We start from the raw sequence: 12,541 nt of genomic DNA on the forward strand, positions 1-12,541 counted from the left end.
TTTTTAATCTGAGACCATAGAAAACACCTATGAGTTGACASTGATATTTCCTGTCATGAACCAACTGAGTTTGTCTGTTTATGTGTGCATGCACACATGAATGCAGATGTGCACAAACATGCAGGGCAAAGAGTACACACAGACCCAGAGCAYAATTATTTATTTGTGCTATAGTTTAAATCAAAATAGAGACAAAGCTATAAAAATACTTATTTTTTAAGGCATTATGAGTATCCAGATAAAATCCAGACACTGGTAAAAATATGAAGAGAGTAAGAATAATAGCTTCCTGGACTACTTCTAAAGACACTTKAAATTACAGACTGTGTAAGGGGCTCAAAATTTCAATAACTTATAAAATTATGTAACTGATCACATACAAAGGTGATGATTTATGATGCAGAAAAGAGAAGACATCTTATATGGGCTTCTAATAATGAGCAGAAACAAAAATGGAATGATTGGTGTTGATGAATTTTAAATTTAATAAATMAAAAAGTCTTAGCAAATGGAATAAAAAGAAGTTATTAGATCTTAATACAATAAGTTTTATAAAATTTGTTWAAAAGCTCGTTAAATTGCAGGGGGAGCAAATTTCATTTGAGTGTAAAACAATGACAAAAAAAATTTGTCTTTACAAAGACAGATCAGATTATAAGTAGTAAGTCTAAGAAGCAAAATGGGTATTTTTTAAGTGAATGTTTGGAGATCTGGAGTAAACAGTGCTTCTACAGAGGAAATGTAAAAAGCAGCAGAAAATATGTCAAAAATATCTGGAAATATTTTTAATGGAATAARATCAGTTACGGTATCTAAAATATGAAAGAACTCTAATACAGTCTTTTAGAAATATGAAGAAAATATGCAAAAAAGAAGAAAGATACCGAAATTGATTACTCAAGTAGATGTTTTTTCCTTTATCACTACTTAGTCATAGTAGTTAGTTAAATAACTAACTTAGCTTAGATAGTTAAATAGAGTAAGATGACTTTGTAATAACCACAMTATGTACAAAAGAAATGTAAATAAAAATTTAAAACCATAAAAATTAGAAAGGCCAGTTTGCTAACCAAGAACTTCACTTTAAAAATACACAGAGACTAGAAGAAGCTGAAAAACACTCAATAAAATCTGAACAAGTCATAGAATTATAGAATGGTTTGGGTTGGAAGGAATCTTAAGGATCATATAGTTTCAACCCCAATGCAACAGGCAGAAGAAAGTAAAGTGATCCCAGTGATTGCTATCAACTCAGCATAACAATTTCTGTTCCTCATAATTTAATGGAATAAAGGCCCATAGAATTCAAATACAGTAATTAAAAGAAAAGCACTTAGTGGAATGAAGATGTTTAAGCGACTTAGAATAGGGATTAGCTCAAGAGTAATCTATCAACATTTTAATCCCGCTCTCACAATCAAAAAGAGTAATTATTTAATGACCTGGAAAATAAAACCAAACCAGAGGATGAAATTAAGAAAATTAAGCTTCATATAACAGGAGAAGARCCAATCATTGAAATTAATTATAACCGAACCTTAGGTATTTTTCTCAAGGCAAGAACTATAACTCTATTACTGGGGTCATTGTATAGGCAGAATAGTWCTGGATTTTTGAAGTATGCTATTTTCTAAATCCAGTTTCCAAAATCCAATTCAAAGTTTTGTCATTATTCACTGAGGTCCATAACAACTGAATTTTGCACATAAAGACTCAGTAAAACTATCCAGCTCAGTCAGAGCCCTATTTTGGTGGATTCAATATGTCCTAGAAGAATGTTAACCTAAATGTTCAGTCAACTACTAAGGGATAACAGAAATCCTGTTCTTAAATTGCTTTTGAGTTAAAGYTTATGACTAACGAGTGACATCTAAAATAGTCAGAATGCAAAACTCAGCCACTGAAAAATATCAGTGTTTTATATTTGTACAAAATGGAAGTAAGCCAAAAGAAGAKGAAGCTGATAATCAAAACATTTTGTGACTGAAAAGTAAGAGAAAGATACAGTTGATAAAGCTCAGTAAATAAAAGATGAATCTCCTTCTTTCCTTCTTCCTCTCTACTTCCAATAAAACACAGCATTTTGTTTGCATCTCCATGCTTCAAACTAGATAAAAGAAGCTGCCAACACTTGAGGACAAAGCACTCACACAAGCTCATGGAGCTCAGAAGTTCAACTGCTGAAAGTGCATTAAAATCTAATATGATCCAGCAGGTGTCACTGGAGTGTAACACTGAAATAAGTCATGTGAGGGAAGATGCTAAARTGAATGTTGAGATCGAATCCAGCTATCTACATAGTATTAAATATCCAGAAGYATCAGAAGAATAAGGAATGAAGAAGAATTTAAACAAAAACTCAGGCAGAAATAAAGCAGAATGATGAAAAGAAAAGCAAGCAGAAAGCATCTGTCATAAATGAGACTAAAGAAAATAAAGAGATCAGGTTTAAAGCATTGCTTGAAACAGAAGCATTTGCATTTTTAAATTAAGGCAACAACAGAAAATAACGGAACTGGTGGGGGACAGAGGGGTTTTTCCTTCAAGCAGCTAGCAGCACAAAGTAGGACTCTGAAAATTATTTCAGAAGTATGTACCTTGTTGTCAGTTGTGATTTCAAGTTGATTTTGCAGCTTTGCTATTTGTTCATGAAGATGATATATTTCCTGATCCTTTTCTTTCATGATGTGAGCRAGCCTCCCAGCCACTAAATGATGGTCCTTTATGGCGGCATCKTCAGACTTCTGGATAGCTAATCCTAGTATTTCCATTTCATCCTGCCAAAAAAAAAAACCCAAAACATGTTACAATTGTACATARCATYTTCTGCATATTCMTGTATGAGTATTTCAGATGTGGAATTAAAATAAACAAATTAAATGAGAGGTAATCATATGATCTTTACAATATTTGGGGAAGTTGAACGGTGGAAYGCTTGAGAAAGAGAAGAATTTGGTGTCTTCACATTTTCCAAGAATTTATTTCTGTGGAGGAAGGAGAATAAATCTCTAGGCTTCTCTGTTACACAGTTACCTTAAATAATTTGTTCTCTTGTTCAAGTTCTTGCAAGTGTGTAGTGGACTCCTTTCGCTGAATTTCTAGCTGCATGTGCAGTTGCTGAACTTCTTCATTTTTATTTTCTAGCTCCTCTCGAAACTGCTCCAATTGTTCCTCAAGGTTCGAGACCTATGTTTCCAGACAAAAGGAGAAGGAAAAGGAGTAGGCAGCCATACCAAAAATTAAATGTTCGTAATTTCAACTACAATGTCTAGAGCTATGGACAAACAAAAGAATGCGTACCCCCTGACATTCTGAGTCCTTAAACTGAATGGAATTTTAAACACTACTAAAAAAATCAGTTGGAATTGCCATGAAATTTTTCTTAATTGGGCCAAAGTTTTATTTCAGGAACATAGATATTAACACACAACAACTATCAGATCACAAGAGAATTTCAAAGGGATTTGGACTGCTGTGTCTCTAACTGTAAAAAATTTCATTTGYAGAGTTTACTAAACTCAACAAAAAGCAAAACCTGGCAAATCAAAATATAAGTGGAAACGTGAAACTTTTTACAGGCATTTTACCTCCTTCTCCTTTCTGTCCACAGCTTCTCGTTCAGCTTGTAGCTGTACTTCAAGAGGTARCTCTCCCTTCACTATGATGGTGCCAAACTGTTTCCTTTCCTCCATCTTTAAATAGAAATAATATTAATAGTTATCAGATTTAAAGATAAACCACTATTTTGGTCTCAAGAAAATAAGAAAGTAGCAAATCTTTGATAAATTTCAACCAAGCAATACCTTTTGCAAGTTGTCTGCACTGATGATTAAGGCTTGCTCCAGTTCTCTTATCCTGCATTCTAGCTTCTCAATTTCTTCATTTCGTTCTTGTATATCTCTCTGAAGCTGCTCCTTAGAGAGCAAAAGCTCACTGCATTTGTCTGTTTTTTCTTTAAGATGATTTGTTAACTGTTCAACCTGGTGGCAATATGGCAAGATTATTATATTATACTACACTRGAAGAGTTTGCTAGCAATAGCAACACCATGCATTTTTGACAGGAAGAAAAYATTCCTCTTTTTCTCCCATAGCGAAACTCTTACTCTTTAGGTGAAACAGAATGTACAGTCAGAATATTGTAGTACTACATCCAACAAACAGCATTATTTAAGAARTGGTATGTTCTGTGCCACATTGCCTACTCTCTAGAACTGATCTTGTCCCTCTGAAGCCWTCAGACTCTGTAGTCAGTTAAAAGCAAGCAGCACAACATTCCTATGCAGCTCACTAAAATGATGCCTTTACCATCTAYGGATGGAATGTCTTGACTCAATGGCCAAGATGCTATTTGTCTCTGAGGAAAATCATAGTTCTAAAAATCTGTGACAAAATTATTCAAAAGAATACTCAAAAGAAGGAGCTGATTAATGACAAACAGAAATATTTTAAAACTCAACATTGAAGAGAATTGCTATACATAAATCAAAAAAGACAGGAAACTTTGTTTCCTTGCTGTGTTCCTTAAATGGGACCAACTAGATGTCATGGATGCAATAATTTCATTTTCTATGGGGGACAAAACATCCAAATAAAACATTCTGAATCTCAATAGGTCAGGTGTATGTATCTCAGAAACAACACATTAAGAGATTAACTGAAGTAGCAGAGATAGTGATATCTATCCATTTCTACCTGTATTTCAGGAATTATTAATTGAAATTACAGATAAGAAAGATGCCTAACAAATCCATAGTATGATGTACTGGGTTAAGACCTGAGCAAAACTAGGCAACTGAGCAAGAGACAGGGAAAGCAATCTTTGTCCCACTCAAGAAACTGATTTCAGTATTTACAATTAGGAAGTTACGATGTAGCCAAAAGGTAGAAGACTCAAAGCATTTCAAGAGATAGGAGAGAAGAGGACCAGAACATAAAGCTGACAGGATGGTATTATTGACGTTATCCATCCATGAGTAACATCACAGTCTGAAGTGACCTCAGAAAAGTCCTGAGAGAGAAATGGAAAAATGAAAATCAAGTCTAGAGCAGACTCTGACAACCGTCCCTGGAATAATTTGACAAAGCTGAAACAACAGTAAGAAACAAATTATCAACTGAAAATGCTCAAGGCATTCCTACAAAGCAGAAGAGGTTTTAAAAAAATGTACAACTACAAAAACCAGAACAGCTCTCTCAAAAGCACGATAAATAATGAAAATATGTATATTTACAAAATATTTCAAGGAACATTGTGACATCAAAATATACTATRTAGTAAGACTATGTACTGTATTTGATAAGATAAATGCCAATCTAATACATAATTGAAAGTCCTGCCTATAATTTCTAGTGTATCACATTTAACATCACCCATATCTAAATCAGCTGCTACATCTATGGTGCTTGCACACATTATCTTACTGTCTTCCTACCTACCAAAAAGTTCTAATTTAAAAACATTAAATACAAATTTCAAAATCTTAATTACAGTTACAGGTGTCTTTCTTATTACAGCATATTGTAAATTTCCATTGTAGCATATCTGCCAACTTAAGAGTATAACATATGTGTRTATGTACATATAAATCAGGATGATTTTTACATATAGGTTCTGAACAGGAAAATACGACCATTTTTATTATGCTATCAAATTTGAATTTTTCTTGGGAGAATTTTTTTTTTAACATGAAAATTTTAACCAGGAATTCACATRCTCTCCATGCTGCAAATAACTAGCAGACATGTAACAAGATGAACCCAAAACAAACATCTTTGATTCAGGAAAATTAAATGTGCTAGTGCCACCTCCATCTGTGCAATATGTCAGCAGGAGTGGAATGTGCACACKCTTAGCAACAGAAGGAAATGAACGCAGAATTGCTCTGTATGTTTTGTTTAACACGTACCCAACTAATTCCAGAAGATTCATTGTTCATAGTGGCTCATGACAACTGTATCACATAGTACTCACTGAAAACTTTTGTCATATTTCTAGAAAACCTTTGTATTAAAATATATTTAGAAACCCCAAGAAATAAAGTTCTAGCCCTGAAAATTCTAAATAAATAAGTACTTTGACACTCACATCTCACATATATTGATTTATGTCCCATTACTACCTGCAGTACTAAACTACATCCTAGAATTGTAAAATGATTTGTGTTGGAAGGGACTTTATGGATCACCTAGTTCCAACACACCTGCCACAGGTAGGGACACCATCAACTATTTTATACAATACAGAATACTAAATCTCACTAATATTTAAGAATTTAATTACAGCAACTGAACTACTCCAGTAAGACCTTTGATTTGAAAATGATAGTCTAACCTAATAGAAGGCATTTTAATACTGAAAACAAAGGAAGAAAATCATGCACAAGTATCAGCCTTGATCAAAAAGCAGTACACAAGAAAACCCACAAAAAATAAAATGTAATTTCATTAACTAACAGTTTGTCAAACAAAATCTGCAAAAACAATGCTATAATATATAGCACTTGCACTGCTCCCACTTCCTGACTCTTCACAGAGTTTTCTGTGATTCCCTTGAGCTGCTGTTCTATGGTCACTACAGTTGTTCCAGTGTCAACAGATTTCTCTGGGGAGGTTCAGGTGTAGAGTACTACAACAACTCAAGTGTTAAACCTCAGTAACTCAATTCCCTCAGTGGTGTACCTGTGCTATAAACAGGATGTCAAAAACCATCAAAAGAACATGTAAAATGGTTAAAATAGTCCTGCATATTTCCATGAGATTTTGAGAACTGTGGGTTTTCTAAGTTAAGTTATAGGACAGAGTCTTATCAAAAGTGAAGAAGTTTCTGTATGTCTGCTACTAAAACCAAACAGCCTAAAAAWATCCYCAAAACACARTTTCACCACTTTCCCTCACACTTTACCCTTCAGCCTCAGAGGATTTACTTTCCTGGCTTGCAAATGGGTGCAGAGTAGGTACACCATACAATAGCTTATAATATCTTAACAGCTGTCAACCTGTCATTTATATTCATTRAGCAGAAGTAATAAAATGTGTTACCTCTCTGGTTTGATGTTCATTGACAGGCTGAATCCTTTGGGGAACCTTAAGCTGTTGTTCCAGTTTCTGTATTTCTTGCTGGAATACATCTCTCTCGTGCTCTCGGTCAATTGCTTGCTCCTGAAAGTTAAGAAATTATGTGGATACACCATTTGATTAAAAAACCATCCAAGTTAAGTGTATCATTACTTCTTACTTGCTTTAATGTGAGGYGCTGACAGTATGTCAGTATTTTTAAGGTAGGAGAACCTATTGCAGCTACCATTAACATATTTATCATTTGGGACAATAAATTTCATGTTTTTTAATTTAAAAAAATAGCACAGTAGAGACATGTCAAGTAATATTTCACAAAAATGACTGGTTTATTTCTTCTGTTCCAGGTATACTACACAAATGAAAGAAAGAAAGAAAATATTTTACAATTTCATCCCTAATGTTCGTCTTTGATAAATGTAAAATAAACAGAAATTCAAAAGAGAAATTAACTCTGTTAATAGTGATGAAGAGCCATCAAAAAAAGTAACTATAAATTGCTTGAAATACAGAGCTGTCCTAAGCAAGCACCTCCAATTAATTTTAAACTTSTAAAATGTTATTAAATTCTTGGGTTGGAACCTACAACATTGTTATTATCATCTGCTTACATTCGCTCTAAAGCTGAAAAAATTGGCATTTTCCCCTGAAGCAAACCTCAGTACCAGTACCACCTCAGTACCACCTTCAYAAAATCTGCWTTTTACCATACTTACATCTAGAAATTTTCTTGTTTTCTCAAGCTGCTTCTCCAAGGCCTGGTTTTGCTGCCTTAAGTCCATTAGTTCTGCATTTTTCTCTTGTTCTAGCTCTATGAAACGATTGACCTGTTCTTCCAAGTCTATTTCCAAAACTTTAACTTGCTTCTGAAGGTCATCATACTCTTTTTCAGCTTGACGTTGTACTTCAATTTTTTCCTTCATTAGCTTTTCTGTTTCCTCCAGTAATTCTGAGTATAATAAAAGCATCTACTTTTAGGTACGAATAGTAAGTAATGTTAATGAAGCAAAACCACTCCCCAAGGTATCCATGCTGTAATCTGCAGAAGGATGTGAACTGGCTTGGGTTTTTTTTAGTTTGGTTTTTTTTTTTTTTTATTTGAAAATATTTTCTTCTGAGAAATAATGATGACAATGACTGAAGCAAATTCGTATTAGAATGACTATCCTTTAGTTAGTCTTCAAAGGACTGTTACTGAAGCTGTATCAGATCACTTCCCTGTTTAAGTTTCATAACACTTAAAAGGCCTTTATACAATCAAAAAGAAAAGAAAATGCATGGGGTCAAACCACAGCTAGAATCAGGACAGGAATTAACAATGATGCACAGAAAACCCAACCCTCTTCTCATCCCCATTGCCAGTAAAATCAATCCACTCCCAGACTTCATTATTTAATGTGATACATTTAAATAATTTGAGGGAAATATTGAAAGACTTAGCGAGGTAGCTGGGCAGACAGAAAGGAAAATTACTGACCTGCAACTGGAGCTTGCAAATCAGCGACTGCATGAATGCTCAATTTTGACTCATCATGAAAAAGCCAGCAAGCACATATACAGGAAAGCCCCAAACCACTCTAAGACTCTTAAGCCACAGCCCACTGAAGTACCCATTAATGAACCGTACAAACCCCTYGAGGTAAATCCCGAACAGCACAGTGCACTTAATTTTAGAGAACCTTAAAAACAGGATTGATATTTACACAGAAACAATAAAATTTACTTTCACTAGAGAAGAAAGATCCTTCAGGCACCATCATCTTACATCATATTTAACCAATTCTCATTTCTAGGTAACCATTATATTTCAATACAATAAAATGTTTAATTATCACAGTGAATGACTCAGCTGTATTTGGAAATAAAAAGGAATAAAAGGCTACAAAAATATCCCTTCCATCTAAGTAACTGTAATTCATAGGTGAATAAGATGATGGTTATTGAYGAATTTGCTTATTATGTTTTAGAAATTATAAGAAATGTTGTTAGCAAAATGTAGAACCGAGTATGAAATACAACATCAAAGCTGCAGGCCAGTAAGAATTACAAGTAACGTCAGTAAGCCAAAAGCCCAATAATCCTGATTAACAATGTCAGTACGTGTAAGTCTTCCACCCAGTTACAGATTGGCCATGCAACATACAAACACACCTGCTTGGGAAGCTGCATCGATTGCAGCATCTACTAGGCCTAGGAGAATAGAGAGAGAGAAAACAAAAAAAAGAAGCAAAGTAATTCACATGCCAGCTATAGTTTTCTTGTGGTGCAACAATGTAAGAGAAAATGAAGCCAAAGATAGATGTGGCATTTAATGACAAAGTTGTTGAGATAACTTAGGGAATGTGGCAAGTTATTCTGGTATGCATGATATAAGTACCTAGAAATATTTATAGAAKTATCCTTACAGCTCTTATACACGAAAATAACTTAAAAATATTTAAAAGCCTAAACCATTCAACAAATAACTGAAGTGGAATCATAGACAAGCATCTTCTTTACTACAGAGTAGGAAGCAGGAGGTTGCTCTTAAAATTTCATTGTTACAGAAAATTGCAGGAAATTGCAAAGRCATGAGATATGTAATGTATAAGAAAAGCAATATTATAAATAGGTATAAATATTTAGCACTTAAATAAAATGATAACCTCATCCTSTTATTTACAATGTAAGCACTGCAATCCTTGAAAGATCAGTACTTCTTGAAACCAGTGCTCTAATTTTCTTCCCCTCTCMAACATGAAATATTAATTTCAGTTATTAGTTTAAGGAAGAATTAAAAGACACATTTACTTTATGAGGGTAAATGCTTTTTTTGAGTAAGCAGTTAGTTAGATTACATTGAAATGGTATATATCTRAGATTTTCACCATCAGGGCTGAAAGTTTTCATTACTGGTAGATAAAAGGCTTTCCTTATCATGTAACTGTTGTGCTATTCTTCCTGAAAAGGAATTTATGAGAAAAGTTTATCTTCTGTGCCTAAAATAAATACAGCTATCACATGTAGTGCAATCACGTTCTGGTGAGAATGCKTCCTAGTCTTAAAGTCTGTTTGGAAAGTATTTAAACAGTATTTTTATCCATTGCTGCTATTCCATCTCGAGTGGTAATCTAAATAAAAGCAGATTTTTGGAGATAAAGCCTTTTCTGGCTTAAAGAATAACACAATTTCTCAACACTTCTACAAATTCAGTCATTCCTTGTTTAAATATCAAGAAAAGTTATCATGCTAACATTATGCAACAGGGGTGAAAATATCGCATTTGGCCCTACCACATTTTTATTAGTGATCACAAAGGCAATGGGAAGAAGCCTTTGCCAAGACTACTTTATTTTATTTGAAAGTATAAAGAAATCTCATAGAAAAAYTGTGATGAATACATACGCTGCTCTACTGGCCCCGCATCTGCTCTCATGGCGTCCTTCTGTCTGGAGAGTAATTCCTTTTCTTCCTGGACCTGCTGCTGTTCAGCCTCTAACTCCTGCAATTTGTTACCTGTACACAGCAGCTCTTGCTCAAGATGGTCAATTACATCTACTTTTTCCTGGAGTTGTTTTTCCAGAAACGCTTTCTCATCTGCATAACCATCAATGAGGCCTGAAAAACATCAATTTGGAGGCAGATTTAATACAATATCAAAACCAGGGTTTTTTTTTCTTGTTGAAGTCACTACTGTATTCTGATACGCATGCACATGCATGTTAGATGCTCAACACCTGACAATTTCTTCTCCTGTCCTTGCTATCCTTTCATGATGAACAAATTACGGGAAAGATACAGAACACCAAATATAGCTCTTAAATTTTACTCAGCATAAAACCTCTGGAGCAAACAGGAACTCCAAAGCCAAGGAAAAATACATATGTAATGAACACAGGAGAAATAAGAAATTTAAATAAATTCAGTATAAATCACTATAAATCTAGTCTTGATTTAGTATTAAAATGGATTTTACCCTGTCTTAAGAATGTAGAAAAACTAAAAATATTTCCATTTGTTAATACTGTAGACTCATTTTTTTTCCCCAGACTTGGATTCACAGAGAACACGAGGTATAGGACTGAATATTGAAACAGAAGAYACTGAATGAGTAATACCATCAATAGTGTTTCAAAAATTTGAGACAACACAAACTCCAGTAGTTATTCYACCACATTAGATGCTGTTCAGAATGAGTACTTTACAGATTTGAGGTTGAAAGGGCATTCCCAGGTTAAAGGAAATGCACCTTCCCATAAAAAAAGTCATGATCAATGAAGTCTGCTAAAATCACAGGCTGTGGTATTTACTTCTGACAGGTTTTTTTTTTCTTTTTTTAAGATGTAATGGAAGTTGTCAGAATTCAGTGAACAAATTTGCATTAGCTTTTCCATCACATCAGTTAAGTCATATCTGACACCACTAAAACACAAGGGGTTTGAAAATGTCTCAGCTACAGCAGTTTTTGTGATAAGAAAGAAATGATCACAAATGACACATTTTATCTCAAGAGAAAACCAAGCATCATCAGATGTAAAATTAATATTGTTCTGCATACCTACCCAAGGAATTTGATAAAAGAATGTAGTTTATGTAGAGTATGCTCACAACTCAGTTCAGTGGGCAGAAATTAAATAAAAGTTCAATGGCATCTTTGTTTATTTATATCAACACCAACAAAAAAAACGTGCCAGTCAGTTAGAAGTGCATTAATTTCAAAAGCACCTAGCTTACAAGCTCAACTGTGCAATTTACTTACCAAGGGCTAAAACTAACATCTAATTCTGTATATTATATTCTAGAACTGTTCATGAACCAAATCAACACAGCTGTTCTGTCCTAATGTATTAGGCTTCTTTTACTTCATTATTGAAGAGTTGTGAATAAAATTTCTATCAAGACAAAATTATCCTCCAAAGAAAGGAGCAGCATAAAGCTGCCTACATTCTGAAATTCTTAATACTAAACATTTTATAAGTCCATCCGTCTCAGAACATAAATTCTTAGGCCATTCATATCTTGTGGAAGAGTTAATATTTTTGCATGTTAAGACATGTTTTAAACAATTTTTTTCACTCTTAACTTTATCTTGAAAAAAAAAAAATAGTCATGTCTATTTCAGATTTGAATCTATTCCCTCTGAAATCAATTTTCACCCATTCTGGTTTTGCTAAAGCTACTGAAATATTGCAGCCAGCACTGCTGCAGCTGACACACGATATTTATGCTGTGGGAACTGACAGGCCACCAACTGTCCTGTACACCACATTTCAGACACATGGCTTAAGAACCTGCACTGCTTTTCAGCTTATGTGTGTCCTAGCCATTAATAGCACGTGAAATCATGATGGATTATCTCTCTGTGTAAAAAGAAGAGGAATCCTGGCAGGGTAGCATTCTCCAGGAGTAACATTTGGCTATCAAACTATATGTTCCCACTTCGAAGCAGAGAAGTCTGCCAAATTTCAAACTATCAAAACTATCTT

General features: G+C 34.1%; 1 protein-coding gene across 1 annotated transcript in view; it reads right to left on the minus strand.

The window, feature by feature from the left end:
• Window positions 1–12,541, minus strand: part of AKAP9 (A-kinase anchoring protein 9) — a 106,542-nt gene that overhangs the window by 21,346 nt on the left and 72,655 nt on the right. Inside the window, exons 24-31 of the mRNA XM_057380944.1 lie at window positions 10,461–10,673; window positions 9,228–9,266; window positions 7,793–8,025; window positions 7,041–7,160; window positions 3,804–3,980; window positions 3,588–3,692; window positions 3,034–3,186; window positions 2,598–2,777 (exon numbers count right to left, since the gene is read on the minus strand). Of these exons, the coding sequence (XP_057236927.1) occupies window positions 2,598–2,777; window positions 3,034–3,186; window positions 3,588–3,692; window positions 3,804–3,980; window positions 7,041–7,160; window positions 7,793–8,025; window positions 9,228–9,266; window positions 10,461–10,673 (1,220 nt within the window). The remainder of the gene's footprint in view (window positions 1–2,597; window positions 2,778–3,033; window positions 3,187–3,587; window positions 3,693–3,803; window positions 3,981–7,040; window positions 7,161–7,792; window positions 8,026–9,227; window positions 9,267–10,460; window positions 10,674–12,541) is intronic.

Source organism: Malurus melanocephalus, unplaced genomic scaffold, assembly GCF_030028575.1.
Source record: "Malurus melanocephalus ecotype Western Australia unplaced genomic scaffold, MMel_1.1 scaffold_483, whole genome shotgun sequence".
Classification (NCBI taxonomy): Eukaryota; Metazoa; Chordata; class Aves; order Passeriformes; family Maluridae; genus Malurus; species Malurus melanocephalus.